At 47.1% G+C, this 19,375-nt stretch overlaps 1 protein-coding gene across 1 annotated transcript in view; it reads right to left on the minus strand.

The window, feature by feature from the left end:
- Nucleotides 1-425, minus strand: part of METAP2 (methionyl aminopeptidase 2) — a 163,311-nt gene extending 162,886 nt beyond the window's left edge. Inside the window, exon 1 of the mRNA XM_085653380.1 lies at nt 116-425. Coding sequence (XP_085509506.1) covers nt 116-266 — 151 coding nt within the window. The 5' untranslated portion in view covers nt 267-425. The remainder of the gene's footprint in view (nt 1-115) is intronic.
- Nucleotides 426-19,375: the final 18,950 nt, after the last annotated feature.

Genomic DNA, 19,375 nt, shown 5'->3' on the forward strand with positions numbered 1-19,375 from the left:
GCTACTTTTTAAATGTTTTATTCCTCTTCTTTCCTTCAACCATGATCTCACTCCTCCTACAACACCCCGCCTATCCTTACTGCTCTCTCCCACCTCCACTTATTTTACTCCTCACCCCCAGGAGCCTTGCTCTTCTTCTTCTTCCTCTTCTTCTTCTTGCCAGGCTCTTCTGACGTATCGGCCTCATCCTTGTCCTCTAGTTCCAACACTCCATTGAGGTGCGGAGGTTCTTCAAGCAGCGATTGCTGCTGTTTCACTGCCGCCATGTTCAAGAGAGAGAGACTAGAAATCTAACCGGAACACTGTGGTGCCTAAAACAACTCTATGATTCAGGGGGCCCGGGTTTCCGCTCTAACATCACTCTATGATTCGGCCATCACCAGTCAAGGGGGATGCCGGGACAGCTGCACACAACATTCCGGAGTACTCATCTATAAACATAGAAAACGGACTCGACCACTTTTTTCCACGGAGGGCTCCGTATAGAAACACATAAAAAATACCCAATTACATACAAATGACAGCATATTTTTAACTGCAGCTTTTGAGAACCCATTTCAAAATGAGCTTTAAGTTTTCGCGAATAACATTTTTGGTTTGACAATTACATTGGAATATAGAGGTAAAGTAGCTCAGATCGTAATAACCATTCACGTATTCTGAAGCTTTTAGGTAGTTAAAAACATATTTTCACAAACACTTCGTAAGCTCATAGTATTCGGTTCTCAGAAACTCATTCGGGTCACATTTTGAAAATGGCCGACAGACTGGAAGACCGTACTGTCTGGAAGGCTGGTTATTACTGTGCCTGAATAATAGATCAACGATGTAAACAAATTTAACCTCTTGACTGCTTGGGCTTATTTTAGCAAAATGTATCCATGCCAAATGTGTGTCCTTGTTTCCCAACATTCCAGGAATTCTAAAGGTTTCTATTTTATGTTGTTGCAGTTTTATGTAAATTCATTGCCGTCTGTATTTATCTGTAAAAATGAGCAGAAATGAAAAGCTGGGAGACTTAAATATAAAGAATGAAAAATGGGTATGAATAAACCTATCTGTTACTGAAATGTACACAAACTACTGAGTTTAGGGACCACGAATATTTGTACACCTCTGAATTTGCACTTACCTATATTATCTTGTGATTCAGAGGGCATTTTTCCCAAGGTCTTCTTCCCTGCACACTGGATTATATTTGGAAGCCACAAATGCAAAGAAATCTAATTGTTAGTGACAAATGTTCTACTATTCTGTGTTCCCACGTTTCCCAATAAAAATGGTACCCCACTTGTGTGTCCGGACCTAGCGCCTGCAACAAAAAAACAAGCATTTGCAATGCAATAGGTCTCGCATCTAGCTAGACCTATTGCATTGCAAATGGTAGGCATCACGGACAACGGGAGGGAAGGTGGGGGGATGGCACGACAAGGGGAGGAGTAAAGAAGGCACCAAAGCATGTCGTGCCTGCAGTAGGAGAACCTCATTAAGGAAAATAGTGCTCACAGTTTAAATAATACGTACAGTGTAACAACCAAAGTAAAGGGGCCAGTCACCATGGGAGGTGACAAATGAAGAAGAGGCGGTAATAAGGAGGGATTAGCATGCCAATTGACGAATCAAAAGCCAGCATTTAGGACTGACAATGACACAAGCCAATGGCAAATATGGGCGGAGAGTGGGCGAGGCTTCTATTCCCTACTACTCTACAATAAGTCTTGCAGAGCAGCGCATGCACGCTGACACTAGGCTCTACCACACCCAGAAACGCAACCTGAAGACATCACATTTCACCCAGAAAAATCATAGCTGGCAAGTTTTCGGATTGCTTATGTGTGACATTTTCAAGAATCATGTGCACTTATGAGTGACATTGCATTCCATTGTATTGTAATTGCATTTTTATAGCGCTGACTACCCCTGACGTGTAGTGCCAAATGTGTGACATTTTGAGTGACACTTTCTCACATGTGAAAATAAGGTCCATTTAAATAGATAAATATCTGAAAGTACCGCCTTCTGAGCAGTGAGAAGCCCTACAGAAGACCTAGAACCTGCTGTAAACCTTCTGAGATGGAGAGTCACTAACTCATTTTGCATTTCTAAAGTGATCTTACTGTAGTGATTTCTACCTAGTGATGACTGCTGCCTGATCACTTTTGGGGAGAACTGATCGGACCCTTATTCTGTAGTGACTACTATGGTATGCAGGACAAACCTCTCATTGGTTAGTGAGAAAAAGGTACATCACTAAGTCATCATTAGGGTTGAGACCTGACCAACATTTTACCAGAGTTTCGCCAGCATGGTGAGCATTTTTATGCCAATGCAGGTAAACAATGGGGAAAACCCTTCAGAATTCCTATTTTCCTTTTGAAATATAAACCTGCAGCTCCAAATACATCAACAATGTTTTTGAGTTGTCTAAAATTACCATAAATGAGTTTCAAAACAAGCCACCTCGGCAGAAGCACTATGTTTACAAAAACCTAAATAATACAGAATGACTCAGTATATTATTGAAACTGTACACTGTTACAAATGGCTGTTATTTTTCTTTGCGAAAAATAGTGTTCACTGATAGCCAAATATACCTCAAGCAGGCCATAAATATGAGTGTTTGGGGGCTGGACTGTCCCTCAAGCCAATTTTGCCTGCTGCGCCAGCGGTCATTTCTGATCTCGAATCAAGTCTGTAAAACATTAGATGATGGTATAGGAGGCAGGAATGGCTCAGCACACAGCTATAGTTATGTATAGTATGATAATCAACAATTATATGTGTCAGTAACAGATGGTAGTAAGTACATGAACAATAACATAATGTCTCCCAAAGGATTTACAACGGACTTCAGTTTCTTAATGATGTGATTTCCCTTTATTCTTTTTCCAAATTTTCTGATCTTTTTTTTAAAAGCACAGCACACCCTTTCAATGTCTCTCCTGACCCACTCACTGTCCGTGCAAGATGCATGACTCGTGGATCTTGAGCGGACAGTGAGTGGGTCAGGAGAGACATTGAAAGGGTCTTGGTCACCAAACCTTTGTTTACCTATTTTCGACAACATAATACAGTTGTACGTCTTCTTCAATACAGAGATTTATGATTATCAAACACTCGTCTATACAGTATTTTGTGTTACATTGGATTTTGCACGCACTGCTTTTGTTGAGCCTTGAAGAAGTCCCGTTGGGACGAAACGCGCCGCGTCGGCTATGAACTGTATGCTGTGCTTTTAAAAAAAAGATCAGAAAATTTGGGAGATATTATGTTATTGTTCATGTACTTACTACCATCTGTTACTGACGCATATAATTGTTGATTATCATACTATACATAACTATAGCTGTGTGCTGAGCCATTCCTGCCTCTTGTATTTTTGGCTTTGCCAAATAATGGGGACGTAAGGAGGCCACGCCCCTGGCTCTCTGCACCGCACTCTTGCAAAACAACTATCAAAAACTAGACTGACTGGTGCAGACCCCTAGTGCCCTGACCTTCTGTTCTTTGCTTTATTAGATGATGGTATGTAGCTTTGATTATAAGGTCACTCAGGACTGGTAGATCAGGTGCCAGTTCCCAGGAGCATTGCGTCTACAAAATTGTGTGTTGTGTAGGAACTGGATGAGTACCTCAAAGGGTCGGTTATACTAACATTTTGAGCTACAGATTAGGGAATTAAAGTCTTTACTAGGTTGTGTCTCTTACTTTTCCTTCTTCCCAATTGGATAGTTAGGCAGCCTGGCATTGGGTTTGCTTTCCAATTTAATGTTGGAAAATAAAATATGAATGTGTGCCAGTATAATGTAAATGGTACTCATGCAAAGTGCTCCAATATCTTTGGGGCAAGTTTGCGCTATATACAATTGCAAAAAAAATGTTACTCAGCAAATGTTTTTTCCTGATTCCTCTGCACTGGGCTGAGTGCTGCTAAGAGTGAAGGGTGGCCGGTGTCTCTAAAATTAGAGAGCTGAGAGGCTGTTACTATTGATACAATTTAATAACAGTAAAATAGTTTATAAAATTTGGCCAACTCGCAAACCATATTTTTACAACAATTTTAATCCATATTTGAGGAATTAAATGCTTTATTTGAGCATTCACCATGACCTAATACTGTGCCCGGAACATAAGTCAGTGCTTTTGTAATGGGTTCAAGGCACCTGACAACCTGCCTTGAGACTGTGAGTGTACTCCTGGCTCGGCCCACCCGCGCCATCCAGAAGAGAGAGACAGGAATAACTGGCAAAACCACGATGCATGGGGGCTAGTGCAGCAGCAGGGGGGCGGTCCAGAGTGCACAGCGATGTGATTGGAGGTGGCGGTATCATGGGCAAACATATACTACAGTGCTTCGCCCCGTGCACTGAGCTGCATTTTAACCACCATAGGTCCCACGCAGTGGCAGGCTAAGGGAAAAAAAGGTTGAATCCAGGCTTGACCATCCGCCTGAGCTTTTAAGTGTGGTGTGTGCACCCTATTGCCTGAAAAACCAAAGAATGCAAGTGTTGGCTGGGCCAAGCCCACGTGGATCCGGCAGCACCTGTTTTTGAGATTAAACATGGGAGATCATATCCACATGACTGTTTTTTTTCTTTCAGCTCACTGCAGGGGAAACAGTGTATGCAAAGACTTGGTCATCGTACAACAGTGGTGAGCGTTTACCGTGGCTAAGTAAATTTCCTGGGGCCCTGCAGGCAACAGCATGGCCAACGCCCAAAGCGCTTTTGTTGTTAATTATTCTGTAGCATCTCCTTGCATATTCATCGTAGGAGCTGAAAATGCATGAGTAATGCCTTTTAGTGAGGTGATGCGGGCCACCACACTAAAATGTGTTGGTCTAACCCCTGATGCATGGTATTTCACAGGGTTGGAAAATCAATGTTTTTCTTTTTTTAACAATGCTGGTACCTGTGGATTTTGGGTCCTAGCCACCACCTAGGGAAACCTACAGTACCCAGATACTTTTTTTAACTAAACACCAGGGGGAGTCCAGAGAGGTGTCACATATATGATTCTGAGAAGGTTGTCTTCCCTAGAAGCCATTGCAAAACTCAAAGTTTGGCTAGAAACACACATTTTCCACACATTTCTGTGAAGTAATGTTCCACAATCTGTGGGGATCCTCAAATGTCCTACCACTCAGCAGCCTGTCTCAGCATGTCTTGTGATAAAAAGTTTAGCCCTCTTGTGTGGGTGGGCTTAGCACCTGTGACAGGAATATGCCCAAAACACAACGTAGACAGATCAAATATTTCTACTCAAAACTGACCCTTTTTAACAATATTGCGGAATTTGGGTGCTAGCTCAGCTGGTACCCATGGAACTATCAATTCTCATCTCTGGTGAGACTTAATCTGGATTCCCCACTGGGATTGCTCAAAATTGATATTTTCTTAGCTGTAGTGAAATAAAGTCTTGATTTTCTATGGAGTGACTACCTATGTGGAATAGACTTGCCAAAAGCTTGCTTGATGGGGGTCGAGAAAGTGGGAGTCCTCTAGGAAGGAGCATAAGCATCTAGCAAAATGTGCTACTAGAACCTTTGCTAGGTATGGTAGTAAGGATGTGGGACAGTAGTTCTTCAGAACATGAGGGTCATCACCAGTTTTCTTTAATAATGTGACTAGTTTGTTCCTTTGCGCACACGCCTGAGGGACTAAATTGTGATAATTTTGTTCTCCCATTCCCTTTCCCTGTTTAAGGGAGGTTTGAATTTCTGTCTACGTTCAATGGACGGACATTTTGGTTCTGTCCTATAGATGCAATATTCATCAGTCCTTTTACAGTCAAGGTCTTTTCTCCCCCATCTCACTACAATTGACAATATGCTCATCGACAAACACGGTCCACACTCTGGCCCCAGTGGCTTCTAACACAGTTATCCCTTGGGACAATGTTACATGAAGTTCGCTGCCACTACTAATTTGATTACCTGGACTGTCAGAGGCATGAATTCACTACAAAATCACTATAAAGTGCATGAAGTGTTGCTAAGATGGCAAGAGCTAATAGTCGTCTGTGAGAAAGTGCCATCTTTCTTGCATGGTATGCCCCCACTGTTTGCTGAATTGCTGAATATACTTTGACTGAGTGTGCCCTGGACTCCTGCCAATCAGGTGCCCAGGGCCTATGTTCCTTTTCTAAAACCTAAAACCCATATTGGCAAACCCTGGCCACATGTCAGCCCCTGGTAAATGGTACCATAGGTACCCAGGGCCTTGTGACCAGGGAAGGCCTCTAAGGGCTGCAGCACTATTTATGCCACCCTTAGAGGCCCTGAACCCTAACACACACACACTGCCCTTGCAGGCTGAGTGTCTGGGTACAAGACAAAACAAAGAGTCAACATGGCACACATCCCTGTGTGCCATGCCCACAACCTACACTGCCCTGGCATACATCAGCCACCCCTCTAGCTGGGTGCCCTATGCCAGTGGTGTGGGCACAGGAGCATGCGACATGTGCCCCTACAGTACCCAGGTCCATTCCTGGGCACTGTAAGTACAGTGCTGCCATTTAAGAGTATATGGTGCTGGGAGCTCGTCAAACACGAACTCCACAGCACCATAATGGCAACACTAAAGACTGAGAAGTTTGGTATCAAACTTATCAGTACATTAAACCCGCACTGATGCCAGTGTGGAATTTAATGTTCAAAGCACTACAGAGGGCATCTTAGAGATGCCTCCTGAAACCTAACCTACAATACACGTCTTGTCTGAGAGGCTGCCTAGGCTGCCACACAGCAGACATGTTGCTGGACCCCTGGGTGGAGAGCCCCCGCTCTCCTGGGCCTGCAACAATGCACATGATGGGCGAGGTGCTAGGTCTCCTCCCCCAGGATGGGCAGGGGGAAGCTTCAAAGGCGTGCTGCCTTTGTGAGCTTCTCCAGGCCACTTGCTGTACTCAGCAACTGGCCCCCACCGGTTCTGACCCCCACTCTGGCTGGAAGACTGGCTGGAAACTCCAAGTAAGGACAGGGGATGTGCCAGCCCTGCCAACCCCGCCCCTCAGGTGGGGGAGGCGAGGTGAAGCACATCTCTGGGCTCTCGCCATCTTGAAGATGGGGAGCCCTACCCAATCAGTACTAGGCCACTGCCCCCTCCCACAGGAGAGTGGCAGGATAGGGGGTGTACCCACCCCAGAACAGAGACCTAGTTGTTCCTGCCCTCTACCTACCTGTAACGCCCATAAATTTAGTATTATTTAGGGGCACCCTAAACCTTCCTTCCTCAGATTCCAGATCCTAAACTAACAAAGAAGAACAAGAAGAGAGAAGACTTGCCGTGCAGCTGCTAAGAAGAGGAAGACACCAACTGCTTTGGCCCCAGCCCTACCGGCCTGTCGACCCTCGAACCTGCTCCTGCTAAATCCCGGCACCTCCTGCGGCCAGCAACCTCACAAACCCCGGAGTACCTGGCTACCTTATGAACTCTGAGCACCTGGGTCTCCCATGAACAGTGGCTCTGCTCAAAGCAAGTTTCCAACCCCTGGCATCAGCCCGGAACCGTGAACCCTGCACACTCTGCACCCGCCAAGCCTGGCCTGTGCCGGAGTGGACAAAGACCCCGAGGACATACCCCCGGTGACTGTGACCCCGAATCCGGCACCCAAGGACCCACCTCGACGCTCCTGACGACGCCTGCAACCTCAGAGCCAGGGACCCCCCAACCGCGATCAACAGAGGGTAAGATTTCCCGACATCAAAAGGCACCCCTGCACCCGGCACCCTGCGGCCCCCTGTGCCCGACTCCTGGGTACCTACCTATCCTCCAACTACCCAACTTACCTCTCAAAGTGGTGGTGGCACCTGAAGAATCTTCGTCCCCTAGCTTGCAGCCTTTGTTCGTCCTTGAGCTTTCCCATTGAAATCCATTGAGCGCCCGAAGGCTCAAAGGCACCCTGCACCCAGCCGCCCGACTGGCCCTGGCAGTGCAACTTCTACTCCTACCTACTTCCCCATTTGCCCTGAGCAAGTGACCAGGAGCTCAGCTCCCACAGCCGCGTGGCCTGCTAGTCAGCAGCCACCAACCAAGGCCTCCCTGCCTCCCATAGGATAACATTGGGCCTAACTCACTCTGCACCCGGCTGCCCCTGTGCCGCTGAGGGTGTAACAATTGTACTTACCTGACCCTTGGAGACCCCTGAGTCTGTGCCCAGAACCTTAACTTTGCCAGTCGAGTACTTACCAAAAAGCCTATAACTCACTTTTCTTCCATAGGGTAACATTGACTGGCTTCTTCTGAAATTTCTTCTGTGTGCAGTTTCTAAACTTTAAAATATTCACCTAAAATCAACCGAGTAACGAAAACGGAAATACTCACCTGCTATTAGGAGAGTTCCCAGTGCTGTATCTTGGTGCCCAGCACTGACACTGAAAAGTACTTACAACCGTACTTACCACTAACTCAATTTTCTCCCATAGGAAACCATTGACTGTTTTTCTGTGAAATGTCTTCTGTCGATTTTTGCAAACTACAAATATTCTTTAAAAACTCGTGCCAACTGTGAAAACGTAATTACTTATCTGTTTTAGATAGATGCCCCAGTACTGAGCCTAGGAGCCCAGCACTGGATTACAAATGCTTTGAGAACATACTTTAACCGTAACTTGAATTTTCTCCCATAGGAAACCATTGACTGTTTTTCTATGAAATTTCTTCTGTCGATTTTGCAAACTTATAAATATTCCTTAAAAATCGCCTGTGTAACTTAAACGTAGTTTCTCAACTGCTTACAGGTGGTACACTAGTGCTGGATCTAGGATCCAACACTGACCTAGGAAAAGTAACCATATCCCCACTTACCTGCTAAGTGAATTTCCTCCCATAGGATAACATTGGTAATTTGATTAGCAAAAGTTTCTAAGTGTCAACTTTAAAAAAAATCCCAACAGTAACTAAAACGAATTTACTCACTTGTTTCCAAGAACTGTCCCAGGACTGAATCTAGGATCCAGTCCTGGAGTTAGAAAAGTAATCATGAAAGTAATCAATTGCACATAACTTAAAATTCCCATTGCGCTCAATGTATTATTGTGTTTGAAATTGTGTTGCCTATTGTAACAAAACTGTATATATTATCTGCAAAAGTCAATTGCCTATTGCAAATTATTTAACTAAAGCATCTCATTCTGAGAAAGTTTATTTTGATACCTATTGTTGGTTCTAAAATAAAACAACCATATATTTTTTATACAAACCATTGGCCTAGAGTTCAGTTCTTGAGTGTGTGAGACCATTTGCTGACTGAGTGTGTACAACAAATGCTTTACACTGTTCTCTGATACTGCCTTACTGCTCGACCAAGCTACCACTTTAGAGAGTAAGGTTATATCTAACTTTAACCTCTGCCAAACCTCTGGGGACTGTGGACTCTGTACACACTGTACCTATTTGGGAACAGTATATACAGAGCCACTTTCTCACATTGGTGGATCAGCGGTGGGATACAAATTTGCAGTTGTTGGACTAATTGTTTACCATCTGATCACACCACAGAACTCTTAAAATTGACTTTAGAATTCTGATTGGTCTTTTCCAAAATACTAAAAGTCTTGTCAGGGTCTTGCTTAAGTCCCATTAGAATTTTAGAAAAATAAAAGTCACTATAGTCAAGGTAGAGGATTAGAGCTGTCAGGTTAGAATGACTCAAACAAACCCAGCTATTAGTGAAGATGATAACATGCAGGACCTGGCGGAGGAGCTCGACCTCACACCTTAATTACACTAGTCTTTCAAGGAATTGAGGTCCCTATGCAAACTTAAAACTTTACCAATGGGCCTGCATCCAACCAAACTAGAGCTCCAGGAGCTCTTGGCTGAGTATGCTAAGGACCACCCATCTGAACATGGTGTTGGCCAGTCAGATGAGGAAAGGGAAGAGGAGGAGGAGGATAATAGCCCCCTACACTATTCCCAGGGAGGAAAGGGCCCCCATACCCCATACCAAAGCTGGGCAAAAGGTTGGATCTAGAGTCCAGGCTCCTGGCTCTAGAAAAAGATATAAAAGCAATAATAAAAACAAGGATACTTCTGATCCTAAAATCCCCAAAGGGATTGTCCCTAAATTTGAGGAAGGTGATGCTATCACCAAATAGTTCACAGCCTTTGAGAGGGCTTGTGAAATAAGAAGAGTAAAGAAACCTCTCTGGGGGGCACTCCTGTGGGAACTGTTCTCTGGTAACTGCAGAGACAGGCTTCTGACCCTCTCTGGGCCAGATGCAGGATCCTATGACCTCATGAGGAAGACTCTGATTGAGGGATTTGGATTCACTACTGAGGAGTATAGAATTAGATTCAGGGGGGGCTCACAAAACCCAGACCCAGTCCTGGATTGACTTCGTAGACTTCTCAGTAAAGACACTGGATGGTTGGTTAGCTGGACATGGTGTGCATGATTTTACTGGATTGTACAATTTGTTCATGAAGGAACATATATTAAGTAACTGCACAAATGAAAAGTTGCATTAGCATTTGGTAGACCTAGGTCTAATTTCTCCCCAAGAATTGGGAAAGAAGGCAGACCACTGGGTCAAGACCAGGGTGACAAGGGAATAGAACTAGGGTAGAAGCTCTGAGGGATACAGGTGCCAGCGTCACTATGGTGAAGGCCACACTGGTTTCCCCTGAGCAACATTTGATTGGGAAAACTTACTCAGTCACCAATGCTGACAGTGTCGCCATGGCGACATTAGGCTGGGGGGGGGAGGGGTTATCGGCCTGAAACAGGTAGTGGTCTCTCCAAAGTCGCCTGCTGCATGTCTGCTGGTAAATGATCTGGAAACCTCAGCCTGACCTGAGGTTGAGCTAAAGGCCCATGCAGCCATGCTGGGCATCCCTGAATTGGTGTGTGTACAAACCAGACCACAGAGCAAGAGGAATGGTGAAAAAGTAGGTCTGGAGCCTGAAATAATGGCCCAACTAACCAAGAGAAAATGTAAGAAGACTGGGGAACCAGCTTGCTTCTGTACAGCAGAACACTCAGGACCCCTCTCCACAGGGAGAGGACTTGGATACCCCTGAGGGAATTGAGCCCATGGAGCTTGACCCTTACCAGGTTGAACTCTTGGGCCCAGGGGGACCCTCTAGGGAAGAGCTGTGCAAGGGTCAGCAAGACTGTCCCACTCTTGAAAGCCTGAGGCAGCAAGCTACTTCAGAAGCAAAGGGAGATGTCAGTGGTACCCACAGGGCTTATTGGGAAGAGGGATTACTGTAGGCTGAGGCAAGAGACCCCACTCCTGGAACCACCAGGAGGGTGGTAGTGCCACAGAAGTACAGGGAGTTCCTCCTAACTTTGGCTCATGACATCCCCCTAGCTGGACATCTGGGGCAATCCAAAACTTGGGAAAGGCTAGTTAGTCACTTTTACTGGCCCCAGATGCACCAAAAGGTGGAGGAGTTTGTCAGCTCCTGTGTTACCTGTCAAGCCAGTGGCAAGACAGGTGGCCACTGAAAGGTCCCCCTAATCTCACTTCCAGTGGTGGGGGTGCCCTTTGAAAGGATAGGTGTGTACATTGTGGGTCGACTTGAACCTCCCACAGCCTCAGGGAACAAATTCATTCTTGTAGTAGTGGATCATGCTACTAGGTACCCTGAAGCAATTCCATTTTGGACTACTACAGCTCCTGCAGTAGCCAAGGCCCTCCTGGGTGTTTTCACCAGGGTAGGGTTCCCTAAGGAGGTGGTTTCAGACAGAGGTTCCAACTTCATGTCTGCTTACCTGACACACTTGTGGAAGGAGTGTGGAGTGCAGTATAAGTTTATTACACCCTACCATCCACAGACCAATGGCCTTGTTGAGAGATTCAACAAGACATTGAAAGGCATGATCATGGGACTCCCTGAAAAACTCAAAAGGAGATGGGATGCCCTGTTGCCATGCCTGCTTTTCGCTTACAGAGAAGTGCCACAGAAGGGAGTAGGTTTCTCACTCTTTGAACTTCTGTTTGGTCATCCTGTGAGGGGACCACTTTGTCTTGTAAAAGAAGACTGGGAGAGGCCTCTCCAAGAGCCCAAACAAGACATAGTGGACTATGTGCTTGGCCTAAGGTCCAGAATGGCTGAGTACATGGAAAAAGCATCCATAAATCTAGAGGCCAGCCAGGAGCTACAGAAGCATTGGTACCACCAAAATGCTGCACTGATTGAATTTCAACCTGGGCAACAGGAGTGGGGTTTGGAGCCTGTGGCACCAAGGGCACTCCAAGATAGATGGAGTGGCCCTTACCCTATCCTAGAAAGAAAGAGTGAGGTCACCTACTCAGTTAACCTGGACACCCAAAAGAGTTATCCATGTGAACCGCCTTAAACTCTACAATGACAGGGCTGACATCACCATGCCGATGGTGACTGATGAGGGACAGGAAGCAGAGAATGAACCTCTCCCTGATCTCCTCTCCTACAGCCCACAAGATGGGTCAGTGGATGGTGTAGTCTTTTCAGACACCCTCTCTGCCCAACAGCAGACTGACTGCAAGCAAGTCTTGCAACAGTATGCTAGCCTCTTTTCCCTGACCCCTGGTCTGACAAACTGGTGTACCCATGGGGTGGACACTGGTGACAGTGCAACTGTCAAAAACAAGATCTATTGTCAGTCAGACCAAGTCAAGGAAAGCATCAATGCTGAAGTCAACCAGATGCTGGAGTTAGGGGTCATTGAACCCTCTGAGAGCCCCTGGGCTAGACCAGTGGTTCTGGTCCCCAAACCTCATCAACAGGGTGGAAAGAAAGAGATGGGGTTCTGTGTGGACTATAGAGGGCTCAACTCTGTCACCAAGACAGATGCTCACCCTATTCCAAGAGCAGATGAGCTGATAGATAAATTGGGGGCAGCCAAATTCCTCAGCACCTTTGACTTAACTGCAGGGTGCAGTACCTTTGACTTAACTGCAGGGAACTGGCAGATTGGCATGGCCCCAGGAGCAAAAGAGAAAACGGCATTCTCCACACCTGATGGGCATTATCAGTTTACTGTGATGCCTTTTGGGTTAAAGAATGCCCCCGCCACCTTCCAAAGGTTGGTGAACCATGTCCTGGCTGGGCTAGAATCCTTTAGTGCAGCTTATCTTGATGATATTGCTGTCTTTAGCTCCACCTGGCAGGATCACCTGATCCACCTTGGGAAGGCTTTAGAGGCTCTGCAAAATGCAGGCCTCACTATCAAGGCATCCAAATGCCAGATAGGGCCGGGCACTGTGGTATGCATGGGCCACCTTGTAGGTGGAGGCCAGGTACAACCCTTACAACCCAAGATCCAGGCCATCCAGGACTGGGTAGCTCCATCCACCCAGACCCTAGTCAGGGCATTCCTTGGCTTGACTGTGTACTACAGGAGGTTTGTGAAGGGATATGGGTCCATTGTGACTCCCCTCACAGAGCTCACCTCCAAGAAGATGCCCAAGAAGGTTCACTGGACAGTTAGTTACCAAAAGGCTTTTGACACCCTGAAAGAAGCATTGTGCTCAGCACAAATTCTAAAAGCTCCAGATTATGCCAAGCAGTTCATAGTGCAGACTGAAGTTTCTGAGCTAGGGATAGGAGTGGTCCTATCCCAGACCAATGATTAAAGCCAAGACCAACCTGTTGCTTTTATAAGCAGGAGGCTACTCCCCAGAGAGCAGCGTTGGAGTGCCATTGAGAGGGAGGCCTTTGCTGTGGTTTGGTCCCTGAAGAAGTTGAGGCCATACTTGTTTGGTACTCACTTCCTGGTTTGAACTGACCACAGACCTCTCAGATGGCTAATGCAGATGAAAGGGGAAAATCCAAAACTACTAAGGTGGTCCATCCCCCTACAGGGAATGGACTTTGAAGTGGAACATAGACCAGGGACTGCCAATGCCAACGCAGATGGACTTTCCAGGTTCTTCCACTTAGACAATGAAGACTCCATAGGGCAAGGTTAGTCTCCTCACCTTTCGTTTGGGGGGGGGGGGGGTTGTGTGAGAAAGTGCCATCTTTCTTGCATGGTATGCCCCCACTTTTTGCTGAATTGCTGAATGTACTTTGACTGAGTGTGCCCTGGACTCCTGCCAATCAGGTGCCCAGGGCCTATGTTCCGGCCCTAAAACCTAAAACCCAAATTGGCAAACCCTGGCCACATGTCAGCCCCTGGTAAATGGTACCATAGGTATCCAGGGGCTTGTGACCAGGGAAGGCCTCCACGGGTTACAGCACTATTTGTGCCACCCTTAGAGGCCCTGTACCCTAACACACACACTGCCCTTGCAGCAGGGGTTGCTGGTGACATTTGAAAGTGGCGTGGCGTAAAATGATTGCAAAGGAAGCAAACGAACGTGTGAGCAGTCGCCGGGGGGGGGTCACGCGCGGGGGGGTGGTGGGGGTCGCACGGGAGAAAAAGCAAACGAACGTGTGAGCAGTCGCGAGGGCGGGGGTCACGCGCGGGGGGGTCGCACGGGTGAATACAATGAAAATTAATAGGAAAACTTACCTGACCGCCTCTGCTCCTGGTCCGCGTTGGCGCCTCTGCCCTCTTCAAACTGGATGGAACAGCATGTCACATCAGCACTGCAGTGGCAACCCCTCAGCCAATCCTGGCGCTGCGGCAGCGCCAGGATTGGCTGAGGGCACAGCCTACTCCTCACCCGCTGCCTGCCCATTAGGAGACCGAAGGGCTCCTAATGGGCATGCACAAATCCGTGTAAAACACAAGTGCGCATGACTGGGCACGGGCTAAAAACGAGCTCACCATTCCCACTCATGCGCACTTGTGCTGCAGTGCTGCCTGGTCTGACAATGCATGTCAGTCAACATGACGCCGGACCGCACACGGTCCGATGTCATGCTGACTGACATGCATTGTCAGTTCTCCCCACCCTCGGCGTCTCTGAACTTAAGTAAACTAAGTTCAGAGACACCGAGGGAGCTTCGGGCGCGGGTGGGTGCGCGGGGGCGGGGGGGCAACGCCCCCATGCCCCAATGGACGCACCGCGCCTGCCTTGCAGGCTGAGTGTCTGGGTACAAGACAAAACAAAGAGTCGACATGGCACACATCCCTGTGTGCCATGCCCACAACCTACACTGCCCTGCCATACATCAGCCACACCTCTAGCTGGGTGCCCTATGCCAGTGGTGTGAGCACAGGAGCATGAGCCCTGTGCCCCTACAGTACCCAGGTCCATTTCTGGGCACTGTAAGTGCAGTGCTGCCATTTAAGAGTATATGGTGCTGGGGGCTCATCAAACATGAACTCCACAGCACCATAATGGCAACACTAAAGACTGAAAAGTTTGGTATCAAACTTCTCAGCACATTAAACCCGCACTGATGCCAGTGTGGGATTTAATGTTCAAAGCACTACAGAGGGCATCTTAGAGATGCTCCCTGAAACCTAACCTACAATCCACGTCTTGTCTGAGAGGCTGCCTAGGCTGCCACACAGCAGACATGTTGCTGGACCCCTGGGTGGACAGCCCCCCACTCTCCTGGGCCTGCAACAATGCACATCCTGGGCGAGGTGCTAGGTCTCCTCCCCCAGGATGGGCAGGAGGAAGCTTCAGAGGCATGACGCCTTGTGAACTTCTCCAGGCCACTTGCTGTTCTCAGCAACTGGCTCCCACCGGTTCTGACCCCCACTCTGGTGGGAAGACTGGCCGGAAACTCCAAGTAAGGACAGGGGATGCGCCAACCCTGCCAACTCCACCCCTCAGGTGGGGGAGGCGAGGTGAAGCACATCTCCGGGCTCTCCCCATCTTGAAGATGGGGAGCCCTACCCAATCAGGACTAGGCCACTGCCCCCCTCCCACAGGAGAGTGGCAGGATAGGGGGTGTACCCACCCCAGGACAGGGAACCAGTGGTCCCTGGCCTTCACCTACCTGCAGCTGCTAAGAAGAGGAAGACACCAACTGCTTTGGCCCCAGCCCTAAAGGCCTGTCGACCCTATAACCTGCTCCTGCTAAATCGCGGCACCTCCTACGGCCAGCAACCTCACAAACCCCAGAGGACCTGGCTACCTTGTGACTCTGAGCACCTGGGACTCCCATGAGCAGTGGCTCTGCTCAAAGCAAATTTCTAACCCCTGGCATCAGCCCGGAACCGCAAACCCTGCACACTCTGCACCCGCTAAGCCTGGCCTGTGCCGGAGTAGACCAAGACCCTGAGGACTGTCCCCTAGTGACTGTGATCACAAATCCGGCACCCAAGGACCCACCTCGATTCTCCTGACGATGCCTGCAGCCTCAGAACCAGGGACCCCCCCAACCGCGATCAACAGAGGGTAAGATTTCCCGACATCAAAAGGCACCCCTGCACCCGGCGCCCTGCGGCCCCCTGTGCCCGACTCCTGAGTACATACCTATCCTCCAACTACCCAACTTACCTCTCGAAATGGTGGTGGCACCTGAAGAATCTTCGTCCCCTAGCTTGCAGCCTTTGTTCGTCCTTGAGCTTTCCCATTGAAATTCATTGAGCGCCCGAAGGCTCAAAAGCACCCTGCACCCAGCCGCCCGAGTGGCCCTGGCAGTGCAACTTCTACTCCTACCTACTTCCCCATTTGCCCTGAGCAAGTGACCAGGAGCTCAGCTCCCACAGCCGCGTGGCCTGCTAGTCAGCAGCCACCAACCAAGGACCCCCTGTCTCCCATAGGATAACATTGGGCCTAACTCACTCTGCACCCGGGTGCCCCTGTGCCGCTGAGGGTGTAACAACTGTACTTACCTGACCCTTGGAGACCCCTGAGTCTATGCCCAGAACCTTAACTCTGCCAGTCGAGTACTTACCCAAAAGCCGATAACTCACTTTTCTTCCATAGGGTAACATTGACTGGCTTCTTCTGAAATTTCTTCTGTGTGGAGTTTCTAAACTTTAAAATATTCACCTAAAATCAACCGAGTAACGAAAACGGAAATACTCACCTGCTATTAGGAGAGTTCCCAGTGCTGGACCTTGGTGCCCAGCACTGACCCTGAAAAGTACTTACAACCGTACTTACCACTAACTCAATTTTCTCCCATAGGAAACCATTGACTGTTTTTCTGTGAAATGTCTTCTGTCGATTTTTGCAAACTACAAATATTTTTTAAAAATCGTGCCAACTGTGAAAACGTAATTACTTACCTGTTTTAGATAGATGCCCCAGTACTGAGCCTAGGAGCCCAGCACTGGATTACAAACGTTTTGAGAACATACTTTAACCGTAACTTGAATTTTCTCCCATAGGAAACCATTGACTGTTTTTTTATGAAATTTCTTCTGTCAATTTTGCAAACGTATAAATATTCCTTAAAAATCGCCTGTGTAACTTAAACGTAGTTTCTCAACTGCTTACAGGTGGTACACTAGTGCTGGAGCTAGGATCCAACACTGATCTAGGAAAAGTAACCATATCCCCACTTACCTGCTAAGTGAATTTCCTTCCATAGGATAACATTGGTAATTTGATTAGCAAAAGTTTCTAAGTGTCAACTTTAAAAACAATTCACAACAGTAACTGAAACGAATGTACTCACTTGTTTCCAAGAACTGTCCCAGGACTGAATCTAGGATCCAGTCCTGGAGTTAGAAAAGTAATCAATTGCACATAACTTAAAATTCCCATTGAGCTCAATGTATTATTGTGTTTGAAATTGTGTTGCCTATTGTAACAAACCTGTAACTATTATCTGCAAAAGTCAATTGCCTATTGCAAAGTATTTAACTAAAGCATCTCATTCTGAGAAAGTATATTTTGATACCTATTGTTGGTTCTAAAATAAAACAACCATATATTTTTTAAACAAACCATTGGCCTAGAGTTCAGTTCTTGAGTGTGTGAGACCATTTGCTGACTGAGTGTGTACAACAAATGCTTTACACTGTCCTCTGATACTGCCTTACTGCTCAACCAAGCTACCACTTTAGAGAGTAAAGTTATATCTAAATTTAACCTCTGCCAAACCTCTGGGGACTGTGGACTCTGTACATACTGTACCTATTTGGGAACAGTATATACAGAGCCACTTTCTCACATTGGTGGATCAGCGGTGGGATACAAACTTGCATTTTTTGGAATACTTGGTTACCATCTGATCACACCACAGAACTCTTAAAATTGCCTTTAGAATTCTGATTGGTCTTTTCCAAAATACTAAAAGTCTTGTCAGGGTCTTGCTTAAGTCCCATTAGAATTTTAGAAAAATAAAAGTCACTATAGTCAAGGTAGAGAATTAGAGCAGTCAGGTTAGAATGACTCAAACAAACCCAGCTATTAGTGAAGATAATAACATGCAGGACCTGGTGGAGGAGCTCGACCTCACACCTTAATTACACTAGTCTTTCAAGGAATTGAGGTCCCTATGCAAACTTAAAAATGTACCAATGGGCCTGCATCCAACCAAACTAGGGCTCCAGGAGCTCTTGGCTAAGTATGCTAAGGACCACCCATCTGAACATGGTGATGGCCAGTCAGATGAGGAAAGGGAAGAGGAGGAGGAGGATAATAACCCCCCTACACTATTCCCTAGGGAGGAAAGGGCCCCCATACCCCTGAATCCAAGAATAAGCGTCTGGGAACCTATAGTTCACACAGGTGAACCAGGTACCAGAGAGATCACTGGGGGACCCACCAGTAAAGAGGACAGCTTTTTAGCAAAGCTGGACAAAAGGTTGGATCTAGAGTGCAGGCTCCTGGCTCTAGAAAAAGAAAAGAGAGAGATGGGTTTAGCACCCATCAATGGTGGCAGCAATAATAAAAACAAGGATAGGCAGGAAACTTCTGATCCTAAAATCCCCAAAGGGATTGTACCTAAATTTGAGGAAGGTGATGATATCACCAAATAGTTCACAGCCTTTGAGAGGGCTTGTGAAATAGAAGAGTAAAGAAACCTCTCTGGGGGCACTCCTGTGGGAACTGTTCTCTGGTAACTGCAGAGACAGGCTTCTGACCCTCTCTGGGCCAGATGCAGGATCCTATGACCTCATGAGGAAGACTTTGATTGAGGGATTTGGATTCACTACTGAGGAGTATAGAATTAGATTCAGGGGGGCTCACAAAACCCAGACCCAGTCCTGGATTGACTTCGTAGACTTCTCAGTAAAGACACTGGATGGTTGGGTAGCTGGACATGGTGTGCATGATTCTACTGGATTGTATAATTTGTTCATGAAGGAACATATATTAAGTAACTGCACAAATGAAAAGTTGCATTAGCATTTGGTAGACCTAGGTCTAATTTCTCCCCAAGAATTGGGAAAGAAGGCAGACCACTGGGTCAAGACCAGGGTGACAAGGACAGCCACTGGGGGTAACCAGAAGAAGGTGGTCACAAAACCTCCCCAGGGGAAAGGTGGTGAGAATCCCCAAGATAAAAAGGTCTGAGTCTTACGAATGGCCCCAAAAACCTGTTCAGGGGGTGGGACCCAAACTACTCCCTATGTG

The sequence above is a fragment of the Triturus cristatus genome, chromosome 4_1 (assembly GCF_964204655.1).
Source record: "Triturus cristatus chromosome 4_1, aTriCri1.1, whole genome shotgun sequence".
NCBI classification, from domain to species: Eukaryota; Metazoa; Chordata; class Amphibia; order Caudata; family Salamandridae; genus Triturus; species Triturus cristatus.